Below are 15240 nucleotides of genomic sequence, written 5' to 3'. Positions count from 1 at the left end.
GTGGCCGAGGGCCCTGGGGAGCTGAGGGCAGGTGTTTGGGGCCTGGGCGGCTCTGCCAGTGGCCTGGGCAGCACCCAAGGGCAGTGGGCAGGGCAGGTGTGCACAGGGGACCCTGGTTGCAAGTGTAGAATGGGGACTGAGAACTGCAAGATGGGCTGGGGTGACAGTAGGCAAGACCTGGAGGGAGCCGGCTGGGTCCTCAGAGGCCTCCAGGCTCACGTCCCTGCCTGTGCGCTCTCCCTGGCCAGGTGCACCTGATGAAGCCAGATGCAGTCCCCAAGGCATGCTGTGCACCCACCAAGCTGAGTGCCACCTCTGTGCTCTACTACGACAGCAGCAACAACGTCATCCTGCGGAAGCACCGCAACATGGTGGTCAAGGCCTGTGGCTGCCACTGAGGCCCCTCCCACCTGCTCTGCTGCAGCCGTCCCTCCCCGTCAGCGCCCTCTGCAGAGGCAGGAAACCCTGAAACCCAACCAAACCTAAGGCAGGGTTGCCAGGGAAGGCCTTCAGAACTATGTCCCTGCCTCCTGCTCCTCTAAGCTAATGCTTGGGTCTCTGCAGGTCCTGTGCTCCCCTCCCCTGCTGTAGAATGGTCAGATGGCCTTGCCTCCAACCCTGATGATCTGAGTCCTCAAGCAGCAGTTCATCCCCATCATCTCCCCCAGAAGCATACACTGAACAGCTCTGGGGTTTGCACAAAAGTCCTGGGTGTATTCATGCCTATTACTGGCCCAGGCTGTTGGCAGATGTGGGATGAACTGAGAGGCACCTGGAGCCCTAGACTGGCCACCTTGGGCTCTTTCCTGTCCAGTATAGAGTTTAGGAATGTGGGGACAGGGTTGGGTTCAACCATCCTTTACCTGCCTGCCTCTCGCAGGTACAAAACTGGCCATTTCTAGAGAATAGGGAAAAGTATGGACTTCACCTTAGTACATATTTATATATCTTTATTACCAAAGCTCCGGTCACAGGCATGTGGGGCAGCTCAAGAAAAAGCTGAGTGAATAACATGTTCAGGGCTGAAGCCAATGGCATGTATCTTTTCCCATCTTCCTGCCTTGAGCCTGCCGCTGCTGCCTGGAAAAAATGTATGAACATCTTGCTTTGGAGAAACAGAAAAGTACTGGAGGCTTCCAGTGGACTCATCTGTCTGCTGCCATGTTTGCCTGTCAGGAGCTGAAGCTTGTGGGGAAGTTTCTTTTGCTGAGCAAATAAGGTGGTTGTGCTGGGTGGTCCATGATGCCAAGAGCCATCATCTCCTCTTTCTTTCTGCACGGCAAGCATCAATAATCAATCCTGATTCTTTCTTCTGAGTCTGAATTTTCAAATGATCCCAGCACTTCAGGACTCCAAAGTCAGCATGTGAAGTACGAAGTGTTTGCTATCTTCTGCAATGCACAAGTGTAACCTTGTTCGTTAGAGCAATGTGTCTATGACACCAGGCAGCCTGTGACCAGATATGGGGCAAGGCCAGCAGCTTGTCAGCATTGCTTGTGTCCAGTTGTCAAAACGGACTGGTCACCGAGATCTGCTTCACCCTGTGTGCCCAGCAGCCCTGTCCCGTCTCTTGCACCTATGAGTCAAAGGAAAGGGCCCCTGTCCCAGGGGAGTGACAGCGTAATTGGCTGGGCTGGGTGAGGAGCTTCGTCTCAGCCTCTCTTCTGTTCCCAGAAATGCTGTTTTCCTTGGAGCAGCTGCTGGGAGTTGGAGTGTTTATTTGATTTTGGACCTGCTCAGCCTCTAATTTACCTGCTGAACAGGTGGAGTCTAGCTGCCTCACCTGTGTCATTAAGAGCAGGTCCTGGGCCCCGTCCACACCCAGCCTCAGTGGACCCACCCGTGAGCCCTGGGATACACATCTGTGGGGTTCATGCGCTGTTCCCCTGCAGACAGGTCTTGGGGAGGGGAGGTGTGGCAGCAGGGGAGTGGCTGGGGCCATGCTGCAGGACAGCAGCCCCTCCACTGGGACCAGGGAGGGCCTCCCTGTGGCAGTGCAGGGGAAGGCACCCTCCCAGTATGCAGAGTGGGCCCAGGGGTCTGGAAGTTTCCCCATCAGTTGAGAGACCCTTGGTGAGGGATTTGGCTCTGGGATATTTATAAGGAGACTTGACTTGACCTGGACTTGTTTTCCCTCTGTGACATGAGGGAGTTGGACTTGGTGATTTCCAAAGGACCCTCAGCCAGGGACGCTGTCACCCAGCCTGCACCACAATGGGCCCAGATGCAGCCTTATGGCCCTGAATGTGGAGCCTACATGGCTGTCTCTGTCAGCTGGCAGGTAACAAAAGACCTATTTGCTCTTCTAGTACTTTTCTAACAATGCTTAACATCAGGATTATCTTTTAGGTCAATCAGCCAATTATTCTGATAACTGATTTTCTCACTGCTAGTGATTTTAGTGCCCAGCCAATGATCTGGCATATCATGGGTGGCACCAGGGACCCAGAAGTTTGTAGGCATGGACTACACCTTAACATATCAAACTGCACAGCAGGAATGGATAGCAGTTGCCGTCCTCATTCAGAATAAATGAAAAATGAGGCATCTGCCTATCTTGGCATCAGACTTCTAGTAATTTTTGCCATCCAGATGGTCACAAAAGGAAATCAAATAGAAAAGCCCTTGAGCAGCAAGAGTTATGAATTCACCCAAAGCCCATGTGTCTGACTGCAGTTGTTTGCTGAGCCAAGAGTGGCAACTGCAATGGGCAGCCTGCCTGGCAACACCAATGGCAGTTTCCTCTTTTGTTGCTCAGGGTCAGCCTCTTTATCTGTCTGCACCAGCCTAAGTTAAGTAGGAATGGTCAGTTCATATCCACTGACAGCTGATAGGAAGACACGAAACTGGAAGTGCCTCACACTGAAATACTGACCTTGGGCCAGGTCACCAGAGGATGTGTTTAGTCTTTTTTTTTTTTTTTGGTATCGGGAATTGAACTCAGGACCTTGTCTTTGTCAGGCAGGCGCTTGTGCCGCTGAGCTATATCCCTGGCCCCATGTTTGCAGTCTTCTAAGGTAAGCAAGTAATGTGTTTCCTAAGACAGGAATACAATCAGTGTAGCAAGAGTCCAGACTTTTTTTTTTTTTTTTTTTTTGAGACAAGGTCTTGCTATATTGCCCAGGCTGGCCTTGAAGTAGCAGTAGTCCTCCTGCCTCAATCTCCCAAGTGCTGGGATTATAGGCACCACTCTGCCCGGCAAGAGTCCAGATGGATTTGAATCCAAGATCTGCTTTTTTCTCTGGAAAGTGGGCTACTGGTTCTCCCCTCCTATAAGTACTATAAATATTAAATGTACGCATTTGGTATATCTGACATATACATCCTTCACCATCAGTACCTGTGGTCGTTATTCCAAGATTTGCTCACTTGGAATCACCTCTGTGCCCGTCCATTAAACCAAAATATGTTTCACAAGTGATGGTGTATTTAAGGCTGTGCTTTTTCCTCAAACACCTAACCTGGCTTTCCTTAGAGGGCAGGCCTTGTATATTCTCACCACCTTTAAAGGCCTGGCAAGTGTCTGGCAAGGTGGGTGGTGGGCAGGCTGTGAAACTGCTCCTGTTTTCAGACCCACAGCGTACTGAGGGTCATCCACATCCACACTCATGTGGCAATCTGTACGTGGGAATTGGCCACCCGAGCTCTGACCAGTAATGTGAGGCTTTACGCAAGGACTTGACTCACTTTAAGAGGTTTTTTTCATTTATTAAAAAAATGCAGTTTTGGAGGAATGCAGACAATAATAATACACAATTGTATATAATTCAAATCACCATAGTACCATGACTCAGATAAATACACCATTAATATTTTGGTCACTTCATTTTTTTTTTTCTTAAAATACATATGTATCTGTTTGCATATAATTTATCATACTGTACTATGTAAGTTGCTTTGTGATCTTTTTCACTTTATTAGTGAAAATGTCTTAGTTTTTGAAAACATGGCTTTCAGTTTCTTCAGACCTGAACTGTGTCGTGAGACTCTGTTTTCACCAAGTTGTCTGTCTGAGCTCCTTCCTCAGAGGGCTGCTGTGAGGCTGATGTAGCAGTGTCTGGAAGCCGCTGTCTCACTGCTGGAAATGCCAGCAGTTGCAGCCCCGATCCTAGGATCCCAGTCTCTGCCTTCATCCATGCTGATTCTGCTAAGCTCTTTGGACCTAGCCTCTCCTGGTTCTTATACAAACCCTGAACTCAATGCCCCAGTCCCCCTTCAAATGCCTGCTGACTTGTGTGTAGAGAAAGCTTCCCAAGATCACCTTGCCAAGACCCTGGTACCCATTTTTGGTCAAACACCAGCTGATACCATCAAGCTATTTTTTAGATGGATTAGTATCTTTAAATCAATGGAATAAGCCAGATCACCATGCATAAAGCAAGCAGGCTTCGTCCACTCAGTTAAAAGACCTAAGCAAAAAACACAGACTGCTTCCAGACTGCCTTAGGACTTGAACGGCGAGACCAGTTTTGTCCCAGTCTTTGGCTGCAGGCCTGCCCTGTGGATTTCAGACTTGCCGGTCCCCACAACTGCGCAGGCCAATTCCTTAAAATAGTGCCCCCCTCAACATACACATGCACACATCCTATTGGTTCTGTTTCTTTGGAGAAGTTTGACAAATACAGGAACCATACAGTGTCTGTCACCAACTATTCGGCTCTGCTGCTGTAGCAAGGAAGCAGCAATAGACAATAGGTAAACAAATGGAGGTGGCTGTGTTCCAATACAAACGTATTTGCAAAATAGGCAGTGGCTGGATTAGGGCATGTATTTTGCTAATCTGTCTCCTCACATAGCATCTGGCATACAGAAGGCAAGACTGAGCTACAAAATATGTAAAAAACCTACAGAATAAAAGTAAATAGACCACTGAGGTTAATCAGCATATTTGCTGGCTACAAGACTGGCGGCTGTCTCAACAGAGGCAAGGGAGCAGGAAACAGGAACTTCTTTTTTTTTTGGTACTGGGAATCAAACTCAGGACCTTGTGCTTGCCAGGCAGGCACTTATGCCACTGAGTTTCATCCCCAGCCCTGTTAAAACAGGAACTCCTATACTATCTTGATTTCCATTGCCCCTACATGGTCTCACAAGACATCTGGCATGAAGATGTATCACTGCCATCTAAAGGAACTGGCCCAAGGGAAGAAACAAAAGCTGTGGGGAAGGAACTGTGCCCTATAGACTTGCCAGCCCGCCTCAGAGGTACAGCTTAGCCACAGATGCACTCTCTGACAGCTCCCAGGAACTCTCTGGAGGCAGTAATATAAGAAGAATCAAGATTTATTTTAGCAAAAAAAGTGTCCAAGAGCCTCAGGTGGGCCAGGGCAGGCCCGGCAGCCCATGCCTGGGAAAGCCAGTGGACACACTCAGCCGTCCATGGTGGGGAGGGCGGCACCGCGCTGGCTCCCAGGCCCAGGGTGCACCTGGCAGGAGCCCAGAGCAAGTCCAGACCATGCTGCGGAGGAGCTGCTCCAAGCTGGCCCCGAGCAGGAGCTCGGATGCGGTGCTGCCTGCTTCACACAGGACACCCTCAGTGTCTGCAGAGCCCGTGGCTCCTTCCTGGACACAGGGGCGCGGAGAGGGAGCGCAGTGGCTCCGCCTCACATGTACTCTCCACAGTCAGAGATGATCACCTTCTGCTTTGGCTTCCCGTCCTTGCTGCCCTGGGCCTTTGGGAGAGGAACCGAAGAGGAGGCTTGAGTCAGGGGAGTGGCGTGGGGGACTAAAGAGGCCGGGGAAACCCTCCCGCCTGGAGCCAGGCAGAGGCAGCCCGGAAACCATCCTTCCACAGCGCTGGGCACCAGGGGCCCGGGAAGGGGACTGGTTCCTGCCACCTACCTCAATCTGCCGCAAGACATCCAGGCCTTCGGTGACCTCCCCAAACACTACGTGCTTGCCATCCAGCCAGTCCGTCTTGTCACAGGTCAGGAAGAACTGGGAGCCATTGGTGTTTGGGCCAGAGTTGGCCATGGAGAGGAGACCTGGGAGAGAACCACCTCAGCTCCCTCCACCCCGTCCCCAGCCCTTCAAGCAGGCGCGTGAATGGGCACAGCCCTTCCACCGCAGCCTCACTCGGGGGCACAGACCAGGGGGTGTGGCCACCTTGTCTGTCAATCACAGGATGAAGAGGGTTTTTTATTTATACTGGTCTGTCCTTTCATTCATTCATTTAACAATTATTAAGTATCTAGTTTATAATCAAGCCCTTATTAAGGTCTGCGACACCGATGAGCAAAGCAGTAGTATTGGGGTAAAGCTCAGTCAGTGGAAAAGGGTCATTAAAGGACCGCGTGTGTTCACAGGTGCGTGCATCATGCAGCTGAGCTAGGAAGTGACGTGAAGGGAGGTTTGCTATACGGATGGCAGAGGAGAAGAGTCAGGGGTAAGCCCTAAGTTTCTGATCAGCAGCCAAATGGACAGCGGTGTCATTCACCAAAACAGGGAGGACGAACAGGAAGAGTCTGGGGAGAAGAGCAAGAGTTGCTCTGGCCCTGTTGGAGGGGCCCATGGGACACCTGGCGAAGACCACAGGTACCGGCGGACAGGAGCTCCTGGCATGGAGCCGGGAGACTCAAATGTGGACAAAGTCAACATAGAGCTTAGTGAAAGCCCCGGGACTGAGCATGATTCCCTAGGGCAGTGACTCTGAGCAGCGTTGGTCCTTCCCTAGAGGCTGTTTAGACACTGAATGTGCTTGTGGTTGTCAGACACACTGAGCGGTGCTACTAGCATTTAGTGGGCAGAGCCCTGAACGCTACATATTCTGCAGTGTCCTGCACGGTGAAGAACTGTCCCACACCCTGCTCGTATTGGTGAAGGGGAAATGTGTTCATAACTACCCTTACCTAAGGTCTAATCCCAACGTTTCTGAGGGTTTTTGTTTTACTTCCTATAGAATCTTCTAGGAATGCAACAACTATGTATCAGATACATTTTTTTTTTTTTTACACCAGGAATAGAACTCATAACCTTGCGCTTGACAGGCAGGCATTGTGCCGCCAAGCTATATCCCCAGCCACTGCAACAACTACGTAAATCAACAGAAAATGACTCATCCACTTGGACTCTCAGTCAGCCTTCTCCATCACTTCACAGGTTCCCGTCACCTTGCACCTCAGCAGCTGGCAGACACCTGTCTGCATTTCTGATCGATGCAGCTGAGCGCAGGTGCACATACCCGAGTAACTCCACTGTCTGCTGGCACAGCGGTACTAGCACGTTTACATCCAGAAACATACTCTTTCTATAACTGAGCAGGTTTCACGTTCTTTCCTATTAAAGAACAGTATCGATTTCCAAAATAACTCTGGGGGCAGGTAAGCTACATCATCTATGCTTTTCCATCCAGCACAGTAAAGGGTAGAACAAACTATCAGAGAAAGGAGGCCCAGGGAGCAGAGTTCTTCTATGGAGAAAAAAGGCTGAGCTCTGAGCCACTTCAGTTGGGCGAGGGGGGGGTCAGGAAACAGGAGATGGCAATGTCAGAAAAAGCTGCCAACTAAGTAAAAGGAAACCAGGAGAGGGAGGAGCCCTGCCAGCCAAGTGAAGGAGGACACACGGAGCCCAGGGCAACAGTATAAAATGTTGCTGTGAGGTGGAATAAGATGAAGGCCAAGAACTGGCTACTGCAAGATGGAAGCTGTTAGCGTCTCTGCTAAGAGTGATTGCAACACGAGTGGGACTGGAAGCCGGGGTGAAAACATTTAGAGAAAATGAAGACAATGAGGCTATACTTTTTCAAGTGTAGTCAAAACTTTTTTTGTTTTGTTTTGTATTCTGAGACAGGGTCTCACTATGTAGTTCAGGCTGGCCTCAAACTTGCAACAATCCTCCTGCCTTAGCCTCCTGAGGGGATTACAGGCATGTGGCATGATGCTGGCAGTCTAAAACTTTTTCCAGTTTTACTAAAAAGTAAACCAATGCCAGGCACAGTGGTGCATGCTTGTAATCCTATCTATTCAGGAGGCTGAGGCAGAAGGACCACAGGTTTGAGGCCAGCCTAGGCAACTTTCCAAGTCCTTGTCTCAAAATAAAGTAAAAAAGGGTGTGAATGTAGTTCAATGGAAAAATATTTGCCTAGGATGTTGTAGGCCCTGGGTTTGATCCTTAGTACTACATTAAAAAAAAAAAAAATAGACCAGATACATAGGTGATAGCTATGGGGGAATGTAACTCCAAGAATGCCTCTGTATTTTTTGGTCTCTTTATAATAAAAACAATGCCTTTGTAAAATTTGTTTTGAGACAGTGTTTCACTATGTAGCCCAGACTGACCTCAAAATCATGGTAATTGTCCTGTCTCAGCCTCCCAAGTGCTGGGATTATATGTACCAGCACAGCCAGCTAACAGATTTTTTCCAGTCCCTTTGGGAGATTATTTTTTTGTTTGTTTTTATTTTGTGTGGTACTAGAGATTAAACCCAGGGGTGCGCCAACCCTTTTTATTTTTTGAGGCAAAGCCTCACTAACTTGCCCAGGCTGGTCTTAAACTTGCTATCTTTCTGCCTTTTTTGCTGGTATTCTGCACCCCAGCTCCCAAGGATGCTTTCTGAACAGACTAGTACTGCCAGGTATGGTGGTGCATGTCTGTAATCCCAGCTCTTGGGAGGCTAAGGCAGGAGGATCACCATGAGCTCAAGGCCAGTCTGGGCTACACAGTGAGTTCAAGGCCAGCCTGAACTATATGCTGAAACCCGTCTCAAAAATACCCCAAACAAAATAAATAAAATAAAATAAAACATGGGTACTGATTATAAGCTGTTGGCCTGATCTCGTAGAGCAGGGGAAGTAGATCGTAGAGGCAGAGGGAGACATCAGCTGAAGCCAAGTTCCTAAGTAGGGGGGCGGGGATGGGATAGAGACCACAGCACAGCAGCTGGCCTCCGTGCCAAAAGACAGTCAGAGCATGCGAGTGTGCAGAGAGGCAGGTGGCGAGACACCAGGCAAAAGCGAAGGTGCTCAAGAGGCCTTAGCAGTGAAGACAGGCATCGAACTGTCATCTCTGATGGGACTGAGCACGCAAGGCAGAGCTGCTCAGAACTGCAGCCAAGAAGTTCACGTGGGATCACGCAGGGCAATTCCACGCTTTTCTCTAGTCACAGTGGGGCCAACCACTGAGATTTTACTAGGCAAGTCTGACAAGGTGGGGGAGAAACAAAGGGCTTCAGGACACGAGAGCTCACGACGGCAGATCACAGGATCAAAGACAGGCTAACAGGTGTGATGTGGTTGGACACAGACAATGCAGAAGCTGAGCAAGCTGGGTCCCACTCTCCCGTAGGCCCCTGCCCCACAGCTAGACCACAGCTGTCCTTGTCACCACTCCCCACACCCACCTGGTCCAGTGTGTTTGAGGATAAAGTTTTCGTCATCAAACTTCTTCCCGTAGATGGACTTGCCCCCGGTGCCATTATGGTTTGTGAAATCCCCAGCCTGACACATGAACTGGGGGATGATGCGGTGGAAGCTGCTTCCCTTGAAGCCATAGCCCTTTTCATGGGTGCACAGGCAGCGGAAATTCTCTGGGGTTGAGAAAGGACGAAGTGCTCATGTTAGAAGACAAAGCCAGACAAGTGAAACCTCTAAAAAGGTTTCCTGTAATGTTTAAATGTTCATCTTTTGGCATTCATATGGGATTGGCTCTAGGGCCCTTTGCAGATAACAAAATCTGGGGATATTCATACTCAAAAGTCCCTTATGAGAGCCAGGCGTAGTGGCACACGCCTGTAATCCCAGTACTCGGGAGGCTGAGGCCGGAGGATTATTGTGAGTTTGAGGCCAGCCTGGGCTACAAAGTGAACTGAAGACCAGCCTAAACTGCATAGTGAGACACTGTCTCAAAAAGACAAAAAAAAAGTCCCTTATAACCTATACATGCATATATGTACATACACATATGTAGCCCAGGCTAGTCTTGAACTTGGGACAATCCTCCCACCTCAGCCTCGTAAGTGTTGGGATTACAGCTGTGTGCCATCATGCGGAATACTCTCCTGTATACTTGAAATCCTCTCTAGATAACTTACAATACCAAATATAATGAAAATGTTATGTAAGTAGTTGGTATACTTTATTGTCTAGGAAATAATGACAAGAAAAAAAGATGAATAGATTCAGCACAGGCCGGATGTGGTAGTGCACGCCTCAGCACTCAGGAGGCTGAAGCAGGAGGATCACCATGAGTTCAAGGCCAGCCTGGACTACATAGTGAGACCCTGTCGCAAAAAACAAACAAAAAATAGATTCAGCACAAGTATCCTGAATTTTTCCCTCTGTGACTGGATGAACCCAGAGATGTGAAATCCTTGGAGAAGGAAGGTCAATAGTGTTTTCATTTTTGAGTAAGAGAAGCTCATTATAGACTTCTGTGATACTGACTTCTTGCAGGACTACAGAGTGTCATGATGAAAGGAGGACTGAATACTCTGTGCTCATCCCAGCTCTGCTGCCTCCCCAGACCAAACTGCACTGATGACAAAGTCATTTTTTAAAGAGGAAACCCAAAGGATCTTAGGAGAAAACATAAAGCCAATCTTCACGACCTGGGATTTGGCAACGGTTGTTTAAATATGACCCTAAAGGCATAGGTAACTAAAGAAAAATAAAGTAGATTTCATCAAAATTAAAAATTATTGTGCTAAGGAGGACACTATCAACAGTGCAAGGTAACTCACAGGAGAAAATATGTAAAACCCTATTTGATAAGGGTTTAATTTCCAGATATATGTAATAAACTCCTGTAATTCAACAACAAAGCTAGATGTGGTGGTGCATGCTTATACCAGCACTCAGGAGGCTGAGGCAAGTCTGGGTGAGCCCTGTTTAAGAAAGCAGTTGACTCCTGAGAGGTTTTCCTCAGTCCTGCGGGTCTGGGCTGCCCCTCCACTGCCCCGGTGAGAGGCCAACTGGCTAGTGGGTTAAAGCAGAAGGGCTCTGGATCAGAACACCACGTGCACAGAGGAGGCCGAGGTACCATCATCACAAAGGGAAGTGGAGTTTACAGACTGAATCTCCTGTCTCCTCACTAAGACGGCAAGTGGCTGGATGCAGAGCCTTCAGTCTGGGAGAGAATCAGGAAGACAGTGTGAATCTGGAGGAACAGGTACTACAGAGATTTTAAAAAGCTAATTCCTTAGGCCGGTGCAGTGGCACGTGGGACACACTGAGGCAGGAGGACTATAGGTTTGAGTTGCACTTGGGCAACTTTTAGTAAGCCCGTTTAATTCCCAGTATGGGGCGGGGAGTGAATTTCTGAAACAGAAAGTCAAAAGATAATGTCTGGAGAAAAAAAAACAAAAACCAGAAAAACAACAACCAAAACTAGGAAGTACAAATACAAGGTATCTACCCATATGGAAGTAAAAACCACAAGAACTGGATAATATCTGAATCCAGCAGTCTCTGAGGAGTAGCGCGTAGTGCTGGAATGGGGCAGGGTTTAGAGACAGCTCTGGGACTGCTGGGGGTGTTTTTGTACATGTCTGCCATGCACAACGATCACATTCATCGTAGGTTTAATAAAAACCACTGTTTTTATTAAAACAAATTTTGAGAAAATGACTCTGTCAAGGGCCTAAGAACTGAGGCAGCAAGAACCCTGGGAAGCCACTGATTAGCCACCCACCCACCGCCCTGACTGCAGCAGGGCCCTGCTCACCCGCTGTCATGGGCACGACGTCAGAACGCAGGAGCATCTGGATGCGGCCAGCGGGCTTGTTCCCGATCTTGATGTCCATATACACCTGAGGATTTGACCGGGCCTTTTTCACAGGAGGCTCTCCCTAGGTGCACAGGAAACCATTAGTTAGGACCACTGCCTGGCTCCCCAAGTAGGAGTGCAAGTACTGTTCTGCACACACCCGACACAGCTGCAGTGGGCAGGCTGGGCAAATGTGCTGAAGGGAAGGTACCGGGCCTCGACAGGGCTGTGAAGCCCACACCACCCAGCCTGTTCCAAGACATGGCCATTGCTTGCTTCCCCTGCCCTGCAGCCCACTCACAGTAGGCAGCTCCTCCTCAACCCCTAGCATAAGCACACACAGCACATTTGCTAGTGGACCCACTCGAGTCCCGTCAGCTCCCCTCTCCAATGGCAACCTGCAGTATCACAGGCCAGTACATGAAAGCAGGGGGAACTGTCCTGCTTGGGCCTAAAAGCTCAGAGGACAATAGAGGCTGGCACCTTGCTTTGGGCTCCAAGTTGGTCAGATTGACCTGCCTGTGCAGGTTTTATCTTAAAAGACGGCCGAGAATGACCTGGTAGGATTCTACTGACTGCAAGGGCCACCTTAGGCCCTGCTGTGCATTTAAATTTCTGGCTTGGGTCAGTAGTGGCTGGAAGGTGGCAAATTAACCAAGAGCGAGAACACAGAAGACAGGACTAGAGAAGGGGAAGGAGGTGCATTTCAGGCAACTTTAAGGTACCTCTGAGACTTTCAGAGTGAAATATCTGAAGCTTAGCACTAGAAACACAGGCTGCAAAACTCAGTAAGATAGGAGCACTGCACACTCTGAGACTAACTACTGGCGTAAAGAAAAGCTGCAGGAAGAGAGAATCGCGTGAGCTAAATACGAGGCACAGAAGACTTATGAGGCTCACAAGGATGCAGAGGAGGGAAAGCCCAAGGAACACTGGTCCAGAAGGTATGCTGAGAACCAGGGGAAGTGCTGGGCAGGGCTCTCCTAGCGGGGTGGGGTGGGGGGTGGTGTCTTGATTCCACACTGGCTGAAGGGAGGGTCTGCTACTTTGTGTCTCCCGTGACAGGGCAGAAACAGGAGACAGCCTGGCGCCAGACTCCCCAGTGCAGTGGGGGCAGGTGCCAGGTACAGTATGGAGCCTTCTTTTTCACCCCCTGGGAGGCCGGGTGTAGTGGCACAGGCCTCTAATCCCAGCACTCCAGAGGTGGAGGCAAGAGGATTGCCGCAAGTTCAAGGCCAGCCTGGGCTACACAGTGAGTTTAAGGCCAGCCTGAACTACGTAGTAAGATCCTATCTCAAAAAAAAAAAAGTTGTAATCTCACCTCCTGGGTTTCTGCCTTGGGAGTTTCTGCCCCTTCTTCCTCTTTATTCTCTTCAAGAGTCTTTCCAGAAAACTTCTTCAACCAGTCATCATCTGACCACACTGAAAGGAAAAAAATCAAGCTAATGTCAGGAAAGTCAAGTCATTGGGCAACTGTCATGTAGTTGCTTTGGTCAGCAAGATGGAAAATCCTATGTCTTCCTCTCAGCCAAAGGAGTCCCTTTTGAGAGCTCCCAAGGGCAAGGAGAATTTCAACTGGGAAAAACCCCTGAGCTCCAACTTTTAAAACCATTAAGTTAAAAAGACTGCGTCAAAGGCAAAGATACACCTTTGCTGGCTCCAGCCCTTGATGGGGCACTCCAGAAATAGAGTTCTGAGAAAACTAGGAAGATAAAGGGCCAGGTAAGATTTCTTGCATAGGGCCAGGGATTTAGCTCAGCGACACAGTGCCTGCCTGGCAAGTGCAAGGTACTGGGTTCAATTCTGGGTACCAAAGAAAAAAAAAAAGATTTCTCTTATAAAACTAACAATTACTCTGTTGCTACATAAAGGCGATGTATGTCCTTTGCCATTGTGAACCATCCTCCACTCCTGACTGCTAGAAAGCAGCATTTAGCACCAACTTCCAAGTAAATGGGGATATAATGCAACTAAGGGAAAAGTGGAGGACACAGTGGGGATCTGTGAGTTGCTCTCGCTCACCTGGTCTGGAAGAACCTTCTTTAATTCTCATTGGTTTGGCCAAATTGACACGAATTGTCCGTCCAAAGAGCTCAGATTCATTCTGAAAAAATCGAAAGTCTAGCTGCTTAAACTCTACCAGGTTAAAAGAGTCAGAGAGCTCTGCATTTATCTCTAAAACATGTTCATGATTTCTCCTCCCTTAATCTCTGAACACCTATCAGCAAGTTACACTCCCCCCTGCATAAAGGACCCAGCAAGGGAGGGCGGAGCTGTCATATACTTCCTTTCTTCAATACCAGCGAAGATTTGTACTACCAAAACAATGGTATGAAACTACAGGATAAATGCAGTTTCTCAGAACCCAAATTCTTCAAAAGCCAAGATCAGCTTTGCAATGATGGAAAATGTCCTGTCTCTGATAGCTAAAGAATATAGTTGGTGATGGGTAATACAGAAGAGGGAATAAAGCAGAACTTTATTTATTCGAAGATAATTTGCACTGAGAAAGATCACTTAATATGAATCCACTTAAGGCAGTAAGGAAAATTTCATGGCAAAAAGTAAAAAAAGAATTTGCTTTTCCTTTGACTATGACTTTGTGATACAACTAGAAATAATGAAAATGTAAGTTTCTTGAAGTTAATATTCAGGATGAACTATGCATTGATTGGTAATACAAACATGTAATAAGAGCTCATCAGTTTAAAGTACTTTCTCCAGCAAAATTCTACCAAAAGTATGTACTTTGTATCTGACATGAAAATTGGACATACAGATTCCAAGGAGAGCACTGATCCTGAAGAGCACCATCATTTTTCTAAGGACTTTCCCAGTGTATTCAAATCACCTGCATCAGTAGCACACCCTGTCATTATCCTTATTAAATTTCTCTTCTCAATTGTTAACTGGTTGAACACTTGATGAAATTCTGCCTCTTCTGCAAAATAAGCAGTTTCAGTACAATCAATTTGCATTACTTGTAATTTATTATCCTAGACATCAGGAAGCCAGGAAGAGACAGGCCAATAAGGATAATCAGAACTTACATTATTGTTAAATGGGTTAAGAGGTCTGAATAAGGAATAATTTTACAAGTAGTCAACTGACATGAATATTTTCACAGTATATAATTTTTACTTCGGTACACAACCTGACACTTTAAGAGTTTTAGAACACCAATATATGAACTAAGACCTGTGTACCACGAAAAATCAACTTCAGTTAGAATGAGACCTCCAGCCATACCATGTTGTCAATAGCTGCTGCTGCATCCTGCAAGGAAAGACAAAGTGTACATTTAGGCTTGTAGCTGAATGTTTTTTGTGTGTCTAAACACACACACACACACACACACACACACACACACAAATAGCAAAGAATCAAACAGGAAAAAGTCACACCTGTACTTCTTGCCTAGGCTGTATGTGTGTCTAACAAAGACCATTTCTGACCTGACTTTTAAACTGGTAGAGCTGCAATGTGCCATCCAGCTGAAGACACAAGAATGTCTGGCCAAGAACATTCAATGAATAGGGC

General features: G+C 47.9%; 2 protein-coding genes across 2 annotated transcripts in view; one reads left to right on the top strand and one right to left on the bottom strand.

Moving 5' to 3' along the window:
- Positions 1-248: 248 nt before the first annotated feature.
- On the top strand, positions 249-3421 carry LOC106149736 (bone morphogenetic protein 8A; the record flags this gene model as incomplete). The annotated part of the gene is given in 1 exon segment (XM_013519651.1): positions 249-3421. A coding segment is annotated over 1 exon segment (150 nt), but the record flags the coding sequence as incomplete, so codon positions are not given.
- A 266-nt stretch (positions 3422-3687) lies between these two features.
- The window catches only part of Ppie (peptidylprolyl isomerase E (cyclophilin E)), a gene marked incomplete in the record, with an annotated part of 14522 nt that continues 2969 nt past the window's right edge, over positions 3688-15240 (bottom strand). The window contains 7 exon segments of the mRNA XM_013519652.1: positions 3688-5672; positions 5842-5984; positions 9338-9523; positions 11659-11782; positions 13022-13122; positions 13723-13804; positions 14950-14976. Coding sequence (XP_013375106.1) covers positions 5604-5672; positions 5842-5984; positions 9338-9523; positions 11659-11782; positions 13022-13122; positions 13723-13804; positions 14950-14976 — 732 coding nt within the window.

The sequence above is a fragment of the Chinchilla lanigera genome, unplaced genomic scaffold (assembly GCF_000276665.1).
Source record: "Chinchilla lanigera isolate Chin_1 unplaced genomic scaffold, ChiLan1.0 scaffold00051, whole genome shotgun sequence".
Classification (NCBI taxonomy): Eukaryota; Metazoa; Chordata; class Mammalia; order Rodentia; family Chinchillidae; genus Chinchilla; species Chinchilla lanigera.
The sequence above is the reverse complement of the archived record's forward strand: the minus strand, read 5'-3'. Positions and strand labels throughout refer to the sequence as shown.